Source organism: Cydia amplana, chromosome Z (genome assembly GCF_948474715.1).
Source record: "Cydia amplana chromosome Z, ilCydAmpl1.1, whole genome shotgun sequence".
In the NCBI taxonomy this organism is placed as follows: domain Eukaryota; kingdom Metazoa; phylum Arthropoda; class Insecta; order Lepidoptera; family Tortricidae; genus Cydia; species Cydia amplana.
Genome location: NC_086096.1, coordinates 36,813,123 through 36,836,499, shown reverse-complemented (window position 1 = coordinate 36,836,499; position 23,377 = coordinate 36,813,123). Strand labels below are relative to the sequence as shown.

Here is a 23,377-nt window from a genome sequence, read left to right as displayed (position 1 = left end):
ACGGTCTACCGCCATCTTAATTTTGATAAGTACCTAATCATCATAGGAGAAAACGACCCATATGAAAGCAAATTAAACAATTATACGGTCAAGGACCATAATTTTCAAGTTTTCCCTCAAGTTCTAGCTTCTGCTTTGCTAATTTAGTGTATCGAGACTAGGCCACAGTTGCTATTGGTAGATTGGGCGGGGCAGTGACCATGTTCAAGAATACCTTTACCTACATGTTTCTCGTATTATCAAATACTCTTCTACTTCCACCATCTGTCCTGTAGGACCATTGAAACCTTGAGAATTGCTTGTTTGGTTGGTCTTGGTCCTGTACTTACTTCCTAGAGGTGGTGAAGGGAGTCCTGCCGTTCCTCTGAGCCCTCCTTGGCGCAGCAGCATCCTCCGGAGGGTCCAGCTCCAAGTATCTGAGGAACAGGTGCTCGTCTGCCTCGCGTTGGAGGGCGGCCGCCACCGCCGTCTGCCCCGACGGGCCGTTAAGGGCTCCTGTACAAAATAAAGGTGTTCAAATAATTGAAAACATGAGTACTGTCTCTTATAATTATAGATTAACGGATTAAGATATCCAGATCTAGATGTACATACGCGCTGCGCGTTGTAAACAGCAACACTCTTAACTGTGTATCGGTGGACCTTATGCCTTTTGTAATATGGTCTACTAACTGTCAGTTAACAGTATGGGCGATGGTACGAAAGACACGCGAACAGTTAGCGATCCTTTCGCGAATGGTTCGCGAATGGCGCACTAGCGTTCGCATTTTCCTGATCTGCCCTAGTAGCACGGTCGCATTTTTATCATTTATCACCATGCCTGTCACGTTCTAACAAGTAGGTAAGTGCGAAAGTGACGGGCATAGTGATAGTGGATAAAAATGGATCCGTGCTGAGCCCGCTGGACGCACCGCACCAAGTTAAAGTCGCCATGAGTAATGTTGTATATTTGTGACTTTCCATCAAAGAAGGGTCCTTATGCGTAAGCACCCTTTAGGCAATTAAACAGTTTTGTATTGTAATGTCTTGCTTATTATGCCCAACTTTATGGACGGATAGCACAGATGTCTTTGTAATAAGGTGCACCCATATTATTACTGTTAACTTTTGTGGTAAGTAACCAGGTAAGTTACCTAATGTTACCATGTTGCACAGTGTTGTTACACAAAAGTTAACTGCGATGTGCATGCACCTGTAGAATTTAAAGTGACCAAGAAATACAATAACCGCAATGCACATATCTAGAATATGAATAAATTCGCTGTAGCATGAGTCAGCCAAGCAAACTGAAATATAGTAAAAAATAACTAAAATGCCTCGCATTTGAAAAGACAGATTCGGCAAAATAATCGGCAATAATGCACATAAAACATGTTGTCTCGCCAAATTGGTCAAAATACATATAAGAATGAATACCACACATCTCTCAGAACACCTTTCCTTTCAAAGTGATTTATCTTTTGATTTAGACATACTGATGGATACCTACATCATCCTCACCTTTCATCTAGCTTAGATATCTCTTTTCTGTTTAAGTTACCTGTTACGTTAATTTAAATGTAATTTTAATCTTAAGTTATATTTTTGTTTCTTTTAACTGTTGCTTTGTTATTGACGTTATTGTACTTAGCAAACCAGTAAGGAAGAGCGGTGTCTCTTGACACAGTTATCTTGTATGCTTAAAAAGAGACACCAACCTGCATATTGTTAAGCTATTAAGTTACTGAATAAATCATTTTTAAATAGATGTTTGTAAATAGTGTAGCTTAGTATTACTTAGTTTTTAGTTTTCAATAATCACGGAAGAGCGGTGCCTCCCAACACAGGCATATACTGCTTACCGGGAGACACCATCTCTCAAATTATATGAAAAGGTTTTGTATGAAATAAAGAATTTTGTATTTTGTATCTTTTTTTGTATTTTTTACCTTTATCATTGCAATTCTCCTTCTCCTCTGTGCTAGTATCAATGTTGTCGGTGGCCATCTTGCTCAGTTCTCTAGCGCATGGAGGCGCGGGCGCCGGCCGCTGCAGGTAGAAGGACCCGGAGACGTCGGCCTTAGCAGCATCTTTTAGCGGGAACGAGACACATCCTAGGAACTCGCTCCGGCTGGAACAAGACAGAAAATATCATTATAACGTGTTCAGGTGTTAAGAGTTCCAGGAGTGTTCATGCCGGAGCAGGCCGGCTGCGCGTCTGTAGATGTGCACGTGCGGTATAATGTTGGAGCCGTGCAAGCACACTTCACGCATGCTGTGTGCTGTCTCTCATAAGCATTTGTATTACAACGGGAACGTGCACGTCTACGCATGCGCATCCGGGGTGCACAATCCTTCAATCCAGGTGTGGACATTTGAGGTTAGAACGTGAGCAGACCTGAAGAATTTTACTGCGGATTTTGAGGTATACAGATGTACGGCGTTATTCATAAACGTCTCTAAATTAATTAGCTGATGATCGTCGTTTGTCCCTCTCTATGGCATAACGACAGATAGGGACAAACGATGATCATCAACTGATTAAGTTAGCACCCGTTTATGAATAACGTCAATAGACTATTCGCCTGGTGTGGACACATCCAGTCCAGTCCGATAAACGTTTACCTACGTTATTTGCCAGTGAGGCAGTGGAAAACATTTGTAGGGACGACTTGTCTGAACTACCGTAGGGAAACCACCCTACTATAGGCCAAAAGCTCCCACTTATGGTCCAAAACTAACTCGAATACCTATCCTATTTTGTATGATTATGTATGGTTTTGTATTTGAATGACGCATTTTCAAGGCACGTTACTGTCATAAATGGAAGAAAAAACACCCAAGATAAATATGCTAGACCGGCTTCGTTTTCTATGGATAGCATCACGTGATCACCGATCAGCCGTCATAGAAAATGGCACATCGGACCGATCGGACGCCTCGGCCCGGACACGGCCCGGTCTAGCGTGAGACATCCTTTATTGAAAACCCATTAATTTACCTTATGCTTGATATTAACATTTTGTTGAAATAAACTCGTTATTTGATCTATTCCTGCCTTTTAATAAGACTGGAATCGCTAACCGAACAAAATACCTACAGTTTGTGGCAGAACATTGTAATATGTACAGTCAAGATCCGTTTGCTGTGTGTACTTTCACGTTCAAACTCGGATTAATTTCTATTCAATCTGATATTGATCTCAATCTTAATGGTTATTAGATTAAGAATAATGCCTTATACACCAATTCCATTTTGAACTTTAACCCGACTAGCTTAAAGTAAATTGTCGAATGGTAAGATTTAGTATTGTAAAGAAGGACATCTTTCAAGGTGTAGATTCCTAGCTCTTACTTCAGTTGCATTCTAGTTGTAATATCTATAGCCATAAGGTACAAATTACGTTGGTCAGTTTTATAGTAGGTGTAGTTCGGAAATAAGGGAGGGAAGTGAACTTTGGGTAGCAGTGATAGCACAAATAATAAGAAGGTACCCGATTGTGTACTGTTTCAATATAGCGGGTCTCTACCTGGTCCGTTGTATTGTTGATTCTAACTATTCTAAGACCTTTGGTTATTACATTTTAGAAGTTATACAATTTCATAAGTCGCTTTTAACATGTAACATGTTACGAATAACGTTTTTTGACATCAAAAATTTGGTATAGAATATATTATTAGTTTTAGAAACCCAGTATGTCATAATGATAAGCTACTGAGTTACTTTAATTGGAGTGGTAATGTTTAAAACAATGTGTTTCTTATAAAGTGACAAATGTTATCGGTATGGGAGTGATAGATTTTGGAATTTTACAAAATTGATCATGAAGTGATTAGGGTAACAATTGATAAACTATATTTACTATAATTTAAGTTATTTTATTTAACTGAGGTCTTGACATAATCTTTAACAGAGTAGATTAAATTGAAAACCAAAACTCACTAGTTTTAGTTTAAAACTGTGTTTTTCTCGTATCACTCATAAGCAAAAACTTTATTTCTTACCTAATTGGTAACTTAATTAAAACATACAATAAGAGGCTGAAATAAAATTAGGCAACGAATAAATTACAATGGTGCTTAGGGTTGTCGTTTACACTATGCACTAGCATTTATTTTATATCTAGGTACAGGTTTATATCTATAAGTGTTCGGGTGTCACAACTAAACATCGAGTTTTGGTGATTTAAGCTTGGTTGATACATTGCGTTATTGGCATATAAGTTATAATATGTATAGACCTGGGTCTAAAAATCGGAGAAATAGGAGACATAAAGCTGCCTAAAATTGTAAGAATAGAAATTTCTGCATTAGATATTCCGCGTTCTTTTGCAGCAAAATAGTCAGATACATTCTTTCTTCTAGCTTAAAGAACTCATCAAATCATACGACGCCTTTCAAAGTCATCTCTAGTTCAAAATGTTTATGTTGTCAAGGATTAATAATTCAATTCAATTCAATATATTTATTTCAGAGCATGTCCATGTACACTTACTTACGATTTTTCTAAGCAAAATAAAATGTTATTTGAAGTAGGTATATGTGTGTAAGATTCTTAGAGAAAATTGTATTTTGAAGACTGACTGTATTTTATCTATGTTGCCCCTTTTTCAATCGTTAGGTACATCAATAGATTCAATAGTTATTGGAGTACCTAGTTTCAAAATCATCATAAATAAGTATGGGTCTCATTTCTACGACCTTATGACTCAACAGTCCATAGGTACACATTTTAAAAAGTAAATCATAAAACGACGTATATCATCATCATAATCCCAATGTTCCTCAAAAATCTTCAAAATGGTGAGTCGTGCCATGTCCATTATCGGTTAAATCAGATGATTGGTCCTCCTTGTTTAACGTTCCGTCTTTGCTTCTCTTGACAGGTAAATAAGGTGTTTATGTCCAGTATTTAATAGCAAATTGTCATCATTATCATATTGTATGTGATGTATGGAACAAGCCGATATCCAAAAAAACTCGTGTTTTCTTTTGTTACCTGCCGCGTGAAACAGTGCATGGCCTCTTTATGAATAAATTCTATTTATCTGTATCCACATCGCAAGATTATTTTCAAGTCAAGTCATGGGGTCAAGGTAGACGTAGTTCCTTCAGTTTATTTTAGTACTGACATGTCTAAGACAACCCGGCCGTGAGTTTTACCTGTACGCTAAACGAAGTCACGCAAGCAGTCTAGCGATTACCAAAGGCAGGGCGGTAATATATTTAAGTGATGTTTATAAATAGAAGAAGAAATTTTCCACAAGTTTGTAATCTAGGTCTTGATGTTTGTTTGTTTCCAATTGTCACCGAAATTGAATAGGATAAGATAACCATATTAGAAGTCTGATGAGAGCTCAGAAATGATCCCATTCCGCGGGAACGTGCCGCGAGCGTCTTAAATAACTGTTTACCACTACCCACTACCCACTGCGCGCAGCTTGGCAACGACAAATACTGTACAAATGTAGTGCATAACTATTTTCCATCGTATTTTCACGGAAACGTCCGAACGTGTCTAAGTGCTATTTCAGTCAGTCACGGTACAAAAAGTACTGAGGTTGACTGAGGTAGCATGACTAATACGAACGTGGCCGGGAAAATACGATGAATTTTTTTTATTCTATTCTAAATACAAATTACCTATGCACTACATCTGTACCGCGCAAGATATTTGACATAGATACATTATTTTATTTTTACCAATTAAAACTATTTTAATAGCGGATATTGTGTGATACCTACTCAAAGCTGCGGGCGGGGCATATTTAATAAGGGATTAACTTTCAGTGATTGTATTAGATAAGTGTCATATAATAAATAAATAAATATTATAGGATAATCTTACACAGATTGACTAAGTCCCACAGTAAGCTCAAGAAGGCTTGTGTTGTGGGTACTCAGATAACAATATATATAATATACAAATACATAAATACATAGAAAACACCCAAGACTCAGGAACAAATATCTGTGTTAATCACACAAATAAATGCCCTTAACCAGGATTCGAACCCAGGACCGCGGCTTAACAGGCAGGGTCACTACCCACTAGGCCAGACCAGTCGTCATATGAACAGTTTTTCGTTCGTTGCTGCTAATAGCAATGTTCGATTGAGAAATTAAACTTCCTTCACATATATTTCTTGGATTAAGAATAATCGCAGCGGCATTTGGAAAATGTCGATATGTCTGTGGGCAACTTTGCGGTGGTTTTCCTTATAAGTGTGTCCTACTGAGTGAGATCTAACGCAATCGACATAATTAAGATCATATACTTTTAGCATGCGTTGGTTTCTCGGATTTTATCGACAGGGGAAGAAAAAGTTATGTTCTTGGAGTAGATAATTTATGTCTTAATCTTTGTGCCAGCAGTGTGATGGTTTTTGACGTATAAGTACAATAGGTACATTTAACATAAAAACGGTGATTCTTAAAGTTCGATGAAATGCACTTGCTTTTTGGTCTTTCAAAATGTCTCGTCTATTTCATCCACCTTCTTCAAACTTCACTCATTTTTTTTAATTCTTCTCAATTAAATTTCCAACATATTATTTGAAGATCGTAATGTTACTTAACATTACTTCAGTTGTCAAAACATTATTTTCGTTGTCTTCCTTTGTGTTTGGAAATATGTAAATACAGTGTATACCAGGATTGTGTTTCTTTCGTATGACGTTGTTCTCAATATCCTTCTTCCCACTGTTCCCATCGCGTCACCCTATAACAATTATATACAAAACACAAAACTAGGAAACGTGCAGGTCTCCTAAGCTAACATGCAAGACCGTCTCAAGATCTCTTCAAGTGCGGGGCCATGCCAGAGGGTACACCAACATCACTTACGGCGGCGACTGTCACTGGTCTTCAGCCACCGTATCCAGAATGTTAATGGGTAGGCTGTTCTTTCTGGCGCGGGTGGGGGGGTCCCATTCGGGCAGGCTGTTTTTTCTGGTCAGCTGTAACTTGGCCTGGGGACAGTATTGGCGGGGGGGTGCGGGGAGCTCTTCCCGCCGTGGCTTACTTAGTCCCGCGACTGTTTGGGACACGAATGACATCCCTTTTGGATGGCTGAAAAAGATGCCTCGGGGTTTAATAGGATTGCGCTTTTACAACTATCTTAACTCTTGCTAAAGGGTTTTTTCTCATTTCTAAAAATTGCCATTTGAATGATGATGCCATCGTACTGGCCAGATAAAGCATTAAACACATTTTTTCCTACCACTGCAGTGGCATAAAAATTGGCCTCATAGTCCTTAATAGCCCTACGTTATACTATAGTAGATAGTTGTACAATGTACATGCAGGTATCTAGAAATAGATAGACGGACGCGTAAATGTCATGAATAATGAATATAGGAGGTCCCTGGTTCGATCCTCAAATCTCAGGGCTATTTTTGACAAAAAAGGCTGAGTTAAAATGGCAACCTGGTTTCTAAAATAGGATGCTGATAATCACTATTATTAGTACGTCTACATTACTAAGCGTCGCATATTACTTTTTTCGTTGAAATTACTTAATTGCAGCTGACATTACTTTGTGAGAATCGTAGGCATCTTAAATTCCCAATCATTGAATCACGACGACATATACACAACAATACCAAAAACCAAAATAGAATATTATTACAAACTACTGCTATGTCGAAACAGCAAAACATTTTACACGGAATTGTTGGTTTCCCGCTTTTCTGCTTGTTTTCATCAACAGTGGTAACAGAAACGAAAATTTTCATTGTCAGTTCAAATTCATGACAGCTTAAAGCGCAGCATACAACTTGTGTCGGCGTACATATATCGGTGCGGCCGAGGTGCTCAAACACATCTAAACACGCACACGCAATTATTTTTATCTAAGCGGAATTAATACGAAACTAAAACTTGTGCCGAAAAAACGTATGTAATTTTCCGTAAGGTTATAAAAATACAGAATAGGGAATTTTAAAAAGTATCAAATTAATCAATTTAACGAATAAGCAAATTGCGCTCTAACTGTCACTGTCACAGAAATTGAAATGTAAATTAAGCCAACCTGACCTTAAATTCCCTAGTCTAGCCGCCAAGGTTAAATAATGGATATCTGGGTGACCGAGCTTCGCTCGGAAAACATATAATAACTCGGAAATGCGCGTTTTCCCAGAGATAAGACCTAGCTAGATCGATTTTTCGCCCCCGAAAACCCCTATATACCAAATTTCATCGAAATCGTTAGAGCCGTTTCCGAGATCCCCGAAATATATATATATATATATATATATATATATATATATATATAAATAAACAAGGATTGCTCGTTTAAAGGTATTAGATTAGATAGATTTAAAAAAATAAGTAGGTAAGTACTAAAAAATTTAAAGCCTGAAAGGAAAGTACTTGTTTTATTAAAACCACCTACTCAAAAATCGTCCATAATAGATGACGTAATTTATGAACAGCCCCTATGTACATTTTTAAATTTTAGACACATCATTATAGAGCGACATAAATAATAGAAATTAAATAAAATGGAAAAAAACATACTAGATTGTACATGTTTAAGTATTGTATGTCAAAAATGAGACAGTTGCGAAAGTGGCGCCCTCATTTAATTTCTACTACCTATTTTATGTTGCATTGTAAGTCTAGGCAATTTTTTCTAGATACGTGCGACAACATGACAAGCGCGAGAAACGCAAATAGTCTCATAATTTCAAACTCATTCCAATTTACATAAACGAAAACAGTTAGACGACCCACAACCGACTGCATTAGCGCGGGCAAATATCAGAGAAAAACCAACTGACTTGTCATTGTGCCAACATTACGATTTGCAATTCAAATTTTAATCCCTGGCAAAACCGACCCCGCAGGGTTTTGAAATATGAACGATATTCCTAATAGACGAAAGCTTTCCGTAGGCGTAAATGAAGTAATGAACCATTGAGGTATATCAAGAGACGACATCTCGAACAAAATGTTTCCGCGCCTCAGAGAAGTGCATGCATGCATGCGAAGCCGAAAATTGTTAATAAAGACGCCACGAGTATTTTTGACTCAGTTAAACAACGTTGCATACAATACTTTTTTTACGACCAAACATTTACTTTGAAAACTAAGTAAATCAACAGTTATTTCATTGCTTACCGGTGAAATGTTATTCCATCCCTTATATTATATTTTCTTGTGCTATTGTTGCAACTTTTTAACACGCACGAAGGCATTTTTTAATTTTTAATTTTTTTTTTAAGTTTTCTGTACATGTGTGGCATCTCGTCAGTGGTCGGTGACGTACTAAAAGCAAAGAAGTGCATGCACTTCTCTGAGGTGCGGAAACATTTTGTTCGAGATGTCGTCTCTTGTATATACCTCAATGAAATGAACCAATGTTACTCGTAGTGTGATACTAGGCCGGATATATGGTTGGTAAATTCAAATTTTAATCCCTGGCAACACCGACCCGCAGCGTTTTGAAATACGAACGATATTCCTAATAGACGAACGCTTTCCGTAGGCGTAAATGAACTAATGTTAGTGTGATATTAGGCCGGATATATGGTTGGTCAAACCAATTTGTCAGTCAGTAAGAACCAGGAATACCATACTCATCTTTTTCTTTTGGGTGCTAGTACTAGTGTAAGACAAATATAGTATGATCCTCTCTGTCTATGTTTGAAATGAGACAGTCCTTTGACAAACTATAGTTTCGTAGTTGGAAGTCCGTCTAAGTTAACTCTGCACCAACATTGACAGAACAAAGCGTAACTATATACTTAAGTGTCATTATAAACTTCGCTTCATAGCAATTTTAAGTTTATGATGACACTCCCATAAACTGAAATAGATGTCTTATAAGAAAAATTGTGACAAGTAGAATAGAATGGTTTGTATCTCCTATTCGAATCAACTATGGCGAGAGAGACGGCGCTCAAAATAATTTGATTTGTTTCCTAGTAACACTGGAAGTAGACAACTTTGGGAACAAATCAAATTATTTTATTAAATATTTTGGTTTGTGTTGTGTGGTTTGTGTGTGTGAGTTGAGAGTTACGTCACTTTTTCTTTAATATATGACATCTATTTCAGTTTATACAACTGGAAGTACTTAGATATTGCAAAGTCCGATTCTTAGGTTGGTTTGTTAAACGATAGCTCTCAAAGCTACATGAACATCAGGTCGAATGTCGAGTAAGACTTACTGTTCCAATTTCAAAAAGCGAACGTACGCCGGCAGCCGAAGGTCCGTACGACTTTTTAAACATCGAAGCCAGTTGGCGTTCGAAATTTAAATTGGAGGCGTTAGCTCGGCGCGCTCTTTTTGTTCCGTCTGATTGAAACAGTTTTGTTCGTTATTTTGATTTCTGTTGTTTTATTTCTTGACAATTTTCTTTCACCCACTAATTAACGTTTTTGCAGTAGTTTTACTACAAAGTGTTAGAATGAATTTTTAACAGACTTTTTAAAATACTCTCAATTCGGCGGATCGGATTTTTTTATTATAGGTATATATATTTTTCTCAAACATGCAATGAAATGTCGTCGCTCCGGGCGTTATATCAGACTTCGAAGTATCACGTTTAGGGCGGAGCAACTCCAGAGAACTGTAAAGGAATTTCATACGAAATTGAAGGCCTAGGCCGGGAAGTAATTTTTTTTTTAATTCTAATGTAAGCATGGGGTCTGTGTCCATGAACAGGCTAAACAGCCGATTTTTTTTTTTTTGTAAATGAATGGTTATCGGATCAAAATATCCGTGTTAACGCCTGTTATACACGAACGTACTGATATTAAGAATACTTACGAATCTGTATGAATCAATGTGTTAATGAATAAATTTAAAATCTTGTCTATACGTAAGTCACCAGAGACCATAGACAATATTTAAAATCCTCTGCATTTATTTTATTTATTGAAATTGAGATTCTTATTATCAGGTTGTGTATAATGGCCCTAATAGGGTCTATTCGAACACTACACACGCGAAATACGGACGACTTCCATAAAAAAAAAGTCATTATGGCAGGATTGGAAGGAAAATTAAAAAACTTTTATCGTGTAGCTATTTGTGGTTGATATTTATAATTTGTTTTTTGAGTGGTGATTTTTTTTATTTCATTGCATATGTTTGAGAAAAGCACTATACATGCCTAGCCGTGAAAAGGTCTTGCCGACTTCGTATCACTATCCGGCCTCCCTACGGTCGGCCGTCTATACCTACTCACCCGGCAAGCCCTTCTTTCCCGGCGTCTGCAGTAATGTACTATACTTGTTGATCTGAGCTGCAAACAAGGGCGATATTGTGGTCGAGGGTAAAATGGGTTTATGACCAAGGACCAAGTCACTGAGATTAGTACAGTCGCCATCAGATATATTATATCGGAGCGGTCAAGGTGCCCAAAAATATCTGAACATGTTACTTTAACAGCTTTGTTCAGTTATTTGTGAACACCTTGGCCGCTGCGATATACCTGATGGCGACTGTGCCCCGTCAATACCTATTTAATATAAATTTGTAGTTATCATTTACGTACCTAATATATGCTTTTCACAAATAAATTCATCTGTGGCTAACCTGTTGTTTCCCGACTAATAATAACCCTAATTAATAGAACGACCCGTCCATTTATAACTGCATTCATTTAAAATTAAATCTAATTGTGTTCAATATTTGCATCGAAATGATACCGTTATTTTGAGTTCACTTCCTAATACAGACCCCTATAGTGTAGGTACACAGGTGATTTTGAACAGCGCGCCAAGTGGGAATTTGGAAACTCAAAATCTCATACAAAATGACACGTAACACAAACGCGTACGTCACGTCACGCTATCGAATGAAATTTACACTAGGGGTACGTGTTAAAAGAATGCGCCAATATCAAATCGCTAGAGAGAATGTCAAAAAGATATACCACAAGTCGCCCTAGCTTGCTTTCAAATGCCTCAATTACCTCCCTAGAAGGTAAAGCAAAGCTTTCCACACACGCGTCTAAACCAAATGCAAAATTATCGATAGTTATATGAAGACAGCGCTTGTTTCTCACGGATCTGACGCAACTCACACTGTCACACTAATATGAAAGAGTGATAGAGAAACACAAAGAGAGCCTGATCTAATATTGAAGAATTAATCGACAAAGTGGTCTGCAATTTTAGATTACTGCGCACAGATACAGAATTACAGACAACGCATTATGAAGACGTATTTACGAAGACAAGGTCACCTAAATAAGGTGTAAAACTTGTAAAATGCTATGCTATGAACAGTATGAACGGTAGATACAGATGTAGTGCATAATTATTTTCCATCGTATTTTGGTAATAACAGTGCGTAAAACGGTATGAGAACCAACTATTATTTGCTTCCAAAAATATTAAACACCCTTCCGAAACATTTACAAGATTTATACCTAACCAATCCTGAATCAAATAAAGATGTAAAAAAATACCTGTTATCGTCAAGTAATTATGAATATATTTTATAAAACGTAACTTTAATGTAACATGTGTACAATTTTATAACATAAGTACCTATGTAGTGCATTTAGTCCGAACTCTAGCTGTAAACAAGCCATTTTTGGCTTAGCAGTTAAGAAACATGAAACTCTGCGATTCATTTAATTGTTTAAAACTTTAATAAATGAAAAAAATATATATTTGTATGTTTATATTCAGCGCCGATTCGAGTTCCAGTTCCATGAATTCAACGCAACGGAACACGGATTAATTCATACATGCATAGGTATAGGTGCACGTTTGGGCCAATTAGCTATCAATTAAGCTTCGACAGACGCGGCTCAACAATTTCAACAACGTCACAGTGACCGGTCACAGGAGGATATTAAGGGGAAACCAGGAATTATAGAATGTATGATATGGTATTGCTCTTAGTATCCACGATGAACAATTTGGAAATATAATAGGTACTTAGTAACAATCATTTTGATGATTTTCAAAAAAATGGAACCGTTTTGTGGAATAATTAAATGTGTCTCCAAAGAAAAGTAAATTTCATCTTTCGTTATCATGTTAACTAAATAATATTGTCTCTAAAATAATAGTCCCGAGAGGTTAATATCATTAAGTAAATTACTCGAAGTACTGAATCGAGTCAGTTCCATGAACTCGACGCTACGGAACACGGGCTAATTAGTACATGCACGCCGAAACGTGTGGCTAATCAGCAGGTAATTAACATTTGATGATCGCCTGATCAATAAGTACATCAAACAATGACACTGTAATATAGTTAATATTTTTAACAGAGAGGAGAGCGTTTGATCATGACGATAACAATGGGACCAACTATGAATTAAAAATTAAAAAGAATTTTCCATTAACAAATCGAGAGATTTCGCAATAAAAATAAATCTTTATTTACGGAACAGTATCTAAATATTATCATGTAGGTACTTAACTTACAAAAAAAATATTATCATATTTTTGGCCTTAGTTACAAAAAAAGAGAGTAGAAGTTAAATAAAATGGAACTAAACAATTTCCATACAAAATTGTTGCCATGTTTTTTGTGACAGTTACGAAGAAAGTGGCGCCCTCATTTAGCTTCCACTATTTTATGTCGCACTGTACATTTAATATGGATTTTACCCACGTAAAGCAAAAAAATACAAATCTTTACTAAAATACAGCTACATTTCAATGATAGAAGTCCAGTGAACTGACGTTTAACCTAATTTTGCGCGCTCAATTACCGTTCAAACATGCGCTTTAATGCCAAAGAACAAGGTTTACAATCGAATGACCGGAACATACGAATGCTGTGCATCCAGTGCTACATAGCTCAATTAACTCCGCAACTAACCAATTTGAAACCCTATTCCAATAACATAAGGTCTACTTCAAGTCAATTACGTATATTGGTGTTAGTACAAATGTTTTCCACGCAGCAATTTTAGGCTTTGTCGCTTATTCAGAATTTGATTCGATTATTAAACGGATTGTAAGTTGCCAAAATTGGGATGTTGGGATTGGGTTTAATGTTTTTAATTTCCTTCTAAAATCTACCTCTAGAAATGAAAAATGCTCGCGTAAAAGCCCGGCCTTTTTTTGAAACTAGTTGTTTCCAGAACTTTTCACGAGGACAGATGATGTGCAAACAAAACAGAGCAAAACCATATAAAGGGAAACCTCAAAGCCGGGAGTTTATTAAATAACTGGAAAGCCTGCCACTTGGCATATAAACTTTTATACCTAATAGGTATATAACAGTTTATATGCCGAGTTTATAATGTCACTGGGGATAGTAGGGAATGTAGGGATATATTTTAAGTAAAATAAAAGCTTGTAAAACAAGAACACATCAGAAACAAAACAAGAAACATAGAAAAACAGTGTTTACGGACATAAAGTAGGTCAAATGTGTACAGAACACTATTTGTATAATTTAGGGGGGCGCGGGGAACGCCCTGCATGGAACTTCGGCAATAAAGGAGTGCGGGGGTAGAGGGCGTTATTTTTAACGTAGAACATACAGTACTCGGCTATTCGCTAGGTGCACGACTGGTGCTGCCCTCATTTTGGCAGACTTTCTACGTTAAATCTTATGGAGTAAAATTAGTTCAAGCGGCTGCCGCTAGTACTAATGGCGGCCATTCCATAAGATTACCTGTGTTTGTGACGATCAGCGCCACTTCCCCCTCCACCGGCTTCGCACCTTGCCAATAATTATTGCACATAGGTAGGTCTTGGGAGAACAATGGGGGGTATTATTGCAATGTTCTGCCGCCAGAGTGCAGCACTAGCGCCCATCGTAAACCATAGACTAACTTATACATACTGTGCCTTAAATTGTTTTTGACAAGTTTTCACAGATAATAAAATATTACATGAATACATTAAGGCGGTTTGTTTACAAAGGCCCTACCGGGAAACGCAAAAATCTAAACTCAGCTATCCGCCTCTTTATCGCTCGAATATGCAAGAGTGATAGAGAGAGAGAATATGCAAGAACAAAATTTCGACTCTCTCGTTTGCGGTAGACACTTAGATTGTGACGGATTGTGGAAGTGGCGCCCCCTAACCCCCTACACAGAGTTTCGCATAATATTGTCTGTTTACGACGAAAACAACAGCGTTACAGCTGAGTTTTTTAACCGACTTCCAAATCTAAAAGGAGGAGGTTATCAATTCGGTTGTATGTTTTTTTTTATTTTTTTTATTTTTTTTTATGTTTGTTACTCCATATCTCCGTCATTACTGGACCGATTTTGAAATTTTTTTTTTGATTGTATGTATATGCATACAGATTGGTCCCGTTTTTGTCAAAACCCAGTTCTGATGATGGGATCCATGAGGAATCGAGGGAACTCCTCAAATCTTAAAGGCATACATATAGTGATTTTTGTGTTTTTATCAACAAATCAAGCATATACATTTAAAAAAGTGACATTTGATGAAGTGGGACTGCTGATGATGATCAGAACGGAACTCTTCAACGACGCATAGTACACGTTTGACGATTTGTCCTCTTCGTTATGTTTGTTAAGCAAGTTAAGTTTTTAAGCCACATTTTTGTCAAGCTCGAGTTCTGATGATGGGATCCATGAGGAATCGAGGGAACTCCTCAAATCTTAAAGGCATGCATATAGAGATTTTTGTATTTTCATCAAAAAATTAAGCATTTTCATTAAAAACTGTCGCATTTGATGCAGTGGAACTGCTGATGATGATCATAACGGAACTCTTCAACGACGCATAGCTCGCATTTGGCGATTTGTCCTTTTCGTTATGTTTGTTAAGCAAGTTAGGTTTTTAGGCACATTTATGTCAATCTCAAGTCCTGAACATGGGATCCATGAGGAATTGAGGGAACTCCTCAAATCTTAAAGGCATACGTATATAATTTTATATATTTTCATCAGAAAATCAAGCATTTACATTACAAACTGTGGCATTTGATGAAGCGGAACTGCTGATGATGATCAGAACAGAACTCTTCAACGACGCATAGTACACGTTTTGTGATTCTGAATTTCGATTTTGACTTGGACTGGGCCCGCCTCGGCCGGACTCGGACCCGTACTCGGACTCGGACCCGTACTCGGACTCGGACCCGGATCCGGACACGGACCCGGACCTTGATCCGGAAAACCACTATGATACCTAAACTAAACAAACCACTATGATTACCATAAAATGTATACATATTACCAAATAAAGTATAAGCGCCGTTAAGTGGGTCCAGGCTAGTAGTTAGAGAAGTCGGTTTTTTTCTATTAAAGATTATTTATAAAACAACTTAGATAGGTACACGAAGGTAGAAAACAACAAATGATAATCTTGGTATGTGTGTTCAATAATATTGACAATTGCAATTTTATCTTAACATCTACTAAGAAGATACTTACCACTGTGTAAAGTCGAATCCTATTAGGTTTTTTTTCATATCCATTTACTAAATATATGCGATGATAAGACGTCATAACGTCAACAAAAAACAACGGGTTGCACTCCGGGAGTACCGACAAAAGTGAAAACTCAATGACATCTTACGTCTTACGTCTTACGGTCACGTGATCGTCTTACGCTGTCTCGAGTTTAAAAAATTTTCCCCACCTCAAAAAGTGCACAGCGCTGCTAAAGAAGTTTTCACATCAAAAACCCACTTATTACTACCACAAGTTTTCAGAGCCATAGTAATAAAACCTTACTAGTAATAAGACAACGATGTTTAATTATCTTTTTGCTATTAGTGACATTTGGCTAACCCCTGACGATAATAATTAGGTAATAAGTAGTGTCGTTAGAAGATCTGTAGTAGTTCGCTATCCATTGCGCTGAAACTTCACAAACATATATGTATAAGTCGGGTGACAATGCAATACTATGGTACCATCGAGGGTCTGATCTGACAGGTGGCCATATTAGGAACTCTGTGATAAAACGACTCAACCTACGGTGGCAGCATGTGTTTCCATTATTATCGCCTCGCCTGTAACTATGCGTGTCACTTTCGCACTTACATACTTGTTAGAGCGTGACAGGTATGTTGACAGGTGATATAAATGTATAAAAAAGTACAGTCAGCTAAAAGCTACAGTTTCAGGACTTTATGTACGGTTCCAAGGCTGGCCCCCGTAGAAGCCAAATACCCACTAACACGAGTTTTAGTATCAAAACACTCTGATAGGTTTACCTATAAGTAGTACTATGCAAACCAAACTGTCGATCGGGGTCATATCTCTATCTCTCTCACCCTACCTACGACCGCGCGAGTGTGAATGAGACGTTTTACGACCCCGGCCGTCCGTTTGGTTTGCGTCTACTAATAGTGGTCACCAGCAAATAAGGGGAGACGTGCTAAGATATATTCGACCCTATCAATATACGTATGAGTTCAAATTGTCTTGAACGAAATTCGGCAGTAACTTTTATGACAGAACAAATGAACTACTAGTTGTCAAAGTAAGTGTTTGTCGGGTGAAGGCGGAAATTTTTGGACTGTGTATTTTATTGTTTGTAGCAAATTTTCCTAATTATTTATTTGCTACGGTGCTCTCACACTGGCTGTTGTGAGTGTGACCGAGACGACATGATAGTATTGATAGTGTTACAACTGTTACATTATTTGCCCCTGTCACACGATGTTATATAACGTTATATAAGTAAAGTGTCGCTTATCGGAGCACGAATAGCACGATTATAATAACTGTTGTGATAATATGTGATAACCTACAATAGTTATTTACGATACAAGTGCGGAAAAGAGGAAATTCGAAACGAGTGGCGAAAAACACGAGATGCAAATTACGCACGCTATTCGCACGTGTAGCGTACTGCGTACAACGTTTTACAGTAATTACATATGGCACTTTAAACTTTCGACATACGCACGGAAAGTGCTCATTCCCGCACTAGTTCGGGAAAGTGGCACCATATGTACTGTAAAGAATATTCCAGCATAGTGATAAAAAAAAATTATGTAGGTATAAGTATTGACGAAGAAAGTATAATTAAAATACCTTCAAAATGACGACCGGTCTGGCCTAGTGGGGTGTAGTGACCCTGTCTATGAAGCCGATGGTCCTGGGTTCGAACCCCGGTAAGGGCATTTATTTGTGTGATGAACACAAATATTTGTTCCTGAGTCATGGATGTTTTCTATGTATATAAGTATATATTTATCTAGGTATATAAGTATGTGTATCGTCGCCTAGCACCCATAGTACAAGCTTTGCTTAATTTGAGGCTAAGTTGATCTGTGTAAGATGTCGCCTAATATTTATTTAAATCTAAATTCAATTCCATTGATTTTATAGCAGTTGGCAAGAAATGAGGCACTAAAAACATTATCATGGACAAATGCCAACTTTTATAAACTTATTCTTTAATGTACTGGAGAAAAATCCATAGTTTTTGATAGATACCTAGTCATTTATAGTCAATATATCGGAGAGTTATAACTTAAAAAACTTTAAGAGTCCCCGATTAAGCACAGACACAAAGACTGATACTTTTAAAACTGACGTCAAATTCAAAGAGGAACACTAAAAAGGAACATAAAACACTACATAAACTGGGGCACTCCTTAAGTTTTTGGACTGAAATGTGTTAATAAAATCCTTTTTATTAACACATTACAACAGTCCAAAAAGCTAGCTATAACAAAAGTAAAAATCATGAAAATTGGCGAGAATTAAACTTAGTGATTTTAAATTGTATAAAATAATACAAAGCTTTTGCGGCAGCAGTTTGTAGATGATATGTATTAACAAATCGCATGGCAGCTAAAGTAAAACATTCGCGTAGCTTAAAATGGTAAATATACCTAATTTATTTATAATAAATTCCAGCCATAAATACTATTGTATATTATAGGAAAAGTCTTAGTGCTCAATATGATAATGCCTAATAGATAGCACCCTAATGTCACCTTTATTGACAATGACTAAAGTTTAAAGATAAAATTGTACTCGGAGGTCTAAATACTTTAGGTATGCCTCAATTTGTAGTAGAGGCTTTATAATTAATTTACAATTTAAGTTAAATTTATTTTTTATTTATGGCTGAATGTTGAAAATCCTACGTACAGTCATCTGCAATAATATGTTACACAACGAAGATGGCAATTTAATATTTGACACGATCTTGTTTATAGAGCCATAAGAGCGTGTCACAGATGTTTGCGGCCTTCGAAAAGTATCATATTATTGCAGGGAACTGTGCTAGCTTAACGGAAATGTCAGTATTTTACAGCAAGAGGTTTGTACCTATAGCTTACCGTAAAACGGGGTGAGTAGGTTTCGCGGGGAGAGGTGGGTTATGAATGGGGAGATAAGATTTGAGAGGGGGGTGAGAAGGGATTTTAAGGCTACTGCTACAAAAATAATGTATTCCAATTTAAATTGGAGCTATAGTAATACGCTTATTAAAAAAAATCGATCCAACAATCTTCCAAAATCACCTTTGTATGAAAACCCCTCTCTCACCCCAAATACGAGGCACTACGGGGTGAGGTGGGTTTTCCTCTTTATCGTCAAAGTTATGAAATGGAACTACCCAAAATAAAATAAAAACTAAAATACAAACGTCCGGAACTCTTATTATATATGTCACCGTAAAATTGTAAACACTCGTCATATTATAATCTCGCTAGTTACATTATAAACTGACGGTAGGGAGATTATAATCTAACCTAACTTACGTTAGATTATAAACTAACGGGTTCACAATCTTACGGTGTCATATATATCGGCGGCCGATCGTAAGATCAGACAGATCGTAATGTTCCTGTGTAATGTTTTGACGATAGTGACATTAAACCAATATATACGTAGGAAGGTTCGTTAGGTTGCTTTAGATGCCCGAAGGGCAAACTGCCCAGAAATAGGAGCCCCGCGTAGCGTAGCGGGGCTCCGTCGACTCAGGGAACGGGTCAAAATTTCACGTTTCACGATATGCCTAGGAATTTCACGATATGCCTGATCTTACGATCGGCCGCCGACATATACACCATTCAGTTTTCATATGTAAAAATAAAATGTTATCGAGGTTCGAATTTCAGTTTTGACCCTACTCACCCCATTTAACGGTACTGGATAAAATTTGTAATAATGATAAACTCGAAACAAAAGACGAACTAAGCGCTAAGAACAACGTAGTTCTCAAACTTTGTTCGTCTATTGTTACACCGCATCCCAAAGTTTTAACTAAAAACAGGCGGTAATCCGATCTGATCTGGTTTCTTGGAACTAAATGCAATTCATTAAATTAAGACCCGGGTTTGCGCAAATTTGTAGTTTTCATAATGTTTTTTTTTATTAATCAAAGGCAAATATCATGAAAAAATTAACACTATATTTGTTACTACTAATTTCCTGGCTTATCACCCTCTTAACCCTTCGTGACGCATATAAAATACCTACTTATACTTATATATATTTTTTTACAATACTCGGGTTCTTCACTGTCTCGATTTGTACGGACTATGTATTACTTATGATTCTTATGAAACCAAAATGTTAATATATTGTCCTTGTGACTTATTTCTTAAAAACGATTTTTAATAAAGACACGGCAAAATTGTGTACCGTTTTTCCAATGCTAAAAAAAATGGTATAACTATTTCCAGTGTTCCATTCATTCTTCATTCGTTCCTGCGTCTTTCTCCCATTATGTTAAACTACTTCAGAAGAAAAGAAATATTTTAAGCATAAAGATAAAATGATATATCATTCTATTGGCAGCTCAACTACATACTTAGTCTGTATCGTCTGTATAAAAACTATGGAGATGTAAATAATATAGTGGACCGGAGCCAAAAATATCAGTCAATCAATACTCCCACTCCTTTAAGCGAACTGATGTATGAGGCTTCGTGTAGACGTCAACTCATAATGAATTGTACATTATTGTCGAGGTTCGGAAGTAGCTACTTGCAGGCTGAGGATTCGTTTTAAACGGACGACCTTGGGAGTCCGTTTAATTGAATCCGAAGCCAGCAAGTAGCCTTCCAGCCGAGTCATATATAGTGCTTTTCTCAAAAATGGTGCAAGAAATAGAAATATTTTACAGAAGCAACGTTCTAATTTTCACAGAAAAAAGTATTTTTCTGCTGATAATACGCCAACGTATTTGAGACACCTAAATAGTCGCGGTACCAACATTATAATAATAAGTGCTGCGGGCTCAGCACGGTTCCATTTTTATTTGACTATCACTATATGCCCGTCACTTACGCACTTACATACTTGTTAGAACGTGACAGGCATGGCGATAAACGATAAAAATGCGACCGTGCTACTAGGGCTGATCATCTGTTTGGCTGTTTAATGGACCTATGCCTTCATTTGATATGGCCATTTAAAGATTTAAAAAGTTTGGAACTCGTTAAATAATGGAATTTGTATGCAACATTGCAGTCCCGAAATCGAGACTGCAATGTTTTTAACTTTTTAATTTTTTTAATGACCATAAACTATAACGCACTTCGTGACCTATTTTTTAACCGGCAACGTCGACTTTGCCGTCCATTTTTGAGAAAAATAATATTATTTATTTTATGGTAATTTTTGTAGACAAATAAGGTAAAAGGTGACTTATAGATATTGTATAAACCTTGGCTTCTAAAATGTAACTTGCAATTGTATTTAAAAAATCGGCCTTTAGATATGTTTTATCTACACACATACATATTTATTAGTGATGTACCGACTATGGTTTTGGCCGAGTAGCCGACTAATCGGCGCTCGGATGGCCGATTAGTCGGCTAGTCGGCCAAGTTCATAAACTTCCCGATAAAGATTGCATTCGTATGGCAACTGAAGTATCTTTATTCAAGTTCGGATGCATTAGAAATACATTTTTTTTGCTCCTTGCGTCGTCACGCTTTCAATATCTACTGAAAGATGTTCTGTGCTACTGCGTCGATACACCCACATAATTACCTATACATTAATTTAATATGAACACAAACTCATTTTGTACTATAATACGTATTTGAGTAAAATGGGCATGTAACATTTGATGTCCTGCTTTCTGTAATAAATAATAGGCCGACTAATCGGCCTTTTTTGCCGACTAGTCGCCGACTACAAATGTGGCCGGATAGTCGGCTTTCCCGACTAGTCGGCGACTAGTCGGTACATCCCTAATATTTATTTATTTGGCCTAGTTTACCCCCTGGGTTGGAAGGTCAGATGGCAATCGCTTTCGTAAACATGAGTGCCTATGCCAATTCTTGGGATGAGTTGCCAAGAGGACCACAGGGTCCACAGGCTCCCATGAGCCGTGGTTAAATACCGGGACAACGCGAGGAAAATGATAAAGATGATGATTTATTTATTAATTAATAGTAACGTAACGGTACGATTGATATAATAATAAGCTCTCTATGGTGTGTTTAGGAGCTGCATGTTACGACCGCCATTGCTATATTTGATTATACACTATAAAATGTCATCTCGACTCATACTAGAAATAAGGTCAAATAAATTTTTTTAGAGCTGTTCGAAATTTGAATGTCATCATAATCGATATCGAACTTATTATTACGCAATAATAACATTTTCACCTCAGCAGCTCGAACAAGGGTACTTTGCTACTTAAAAACAGTGAGCAAAATCGCATTTTGCTCACTGTTTTTAAGTAGCAAAGTACCCTTGCTCGAGCTGCTGAGGTGAAAACTTAATTGCTGGTATATCTTAAGAAAACATGAGTGAATAGGTAAGTGATGAAAAAGGAATACATTTTTCGGGTTCTCTAATATGTTCTCACTGCTGAGGTGAAAAGTTTTGTGAACTACACGAGATCAAAGTTATTTACATCTCGTGCGCTTTTGTGTCCCTTACTACGCTCAAGTTTCTAAGCGAGTGAATCTAGTATAGAATCTTTCGCTTGCACGGGACTCAAAATAAGCACTCGAAGAAATATCAAACTTTGATCTCTTATTGTACAAATAACTATTTCACAGGTAAGAAATTTGTTGTTATAATAGTTTATATCTATATGTTGGCCGTATTTAGGGTAGGTACTACTAATTTGGTTATTCAACACTAAAACCATAAACCGTCGAATATAAAGAGAATCATGGCTTAAAAAAGATGGACATAAACATTTCCTCTTTTTTTAAGCCTTTGCGAGTCCCAAGAAACTTTAATTGTTCTTTAATAGATCGTTAAGAGTGGAACGAAGCTCGAAGCAGCGTTTGCAAGAAGAAAATTCCAACATTCATTTATTTGTGACGTTATCTATGAAAAGGGACCTTATTGTCGATGGCGCTTACGCCATTATTAACGATGCTCCGATATAAATACAATTTCGCGCGACGCTGTGCGGCGTAAGCGCCATCGACAATTAGGTCCCTTTTCATAGATAATGCCCCATTTGTTCTCTTCCCAGATATTGATAATGAAACATCATTATCAATATCTGGGAGACCGAGCTTACCTCGGAAAACATAAAAA

At 37.1% G+C, this 23,377-nt stretch overlaps 1 protein-coding gene across 1 annotated transcript in view; it reads right to left on the bottom strand.

Moving 5' to 3' along the window:
- The window catches only part of LOC134661244 (uncharacterized), a 104,635-nt gene that overhangs the window by 46,320 nt on the left and 34,938 nt on the right, over positions 1-23,377 (bottom strand). Inside the window, exons 5-6 of the mRNA XM_063517231.1 lie at positions 1,929-2,110; positions 330-495 (exon numbers count right to left, since the gene is read on the bottom strand). Coding sequence (XP_063373301.1) covers positions 330-495; positions 1,929-2,110 — 348 coding nt within the window. The remainder of the gene's footprint in view (positions 1-329; positions 496-1,928; positions 2,111-23,377) is intronic.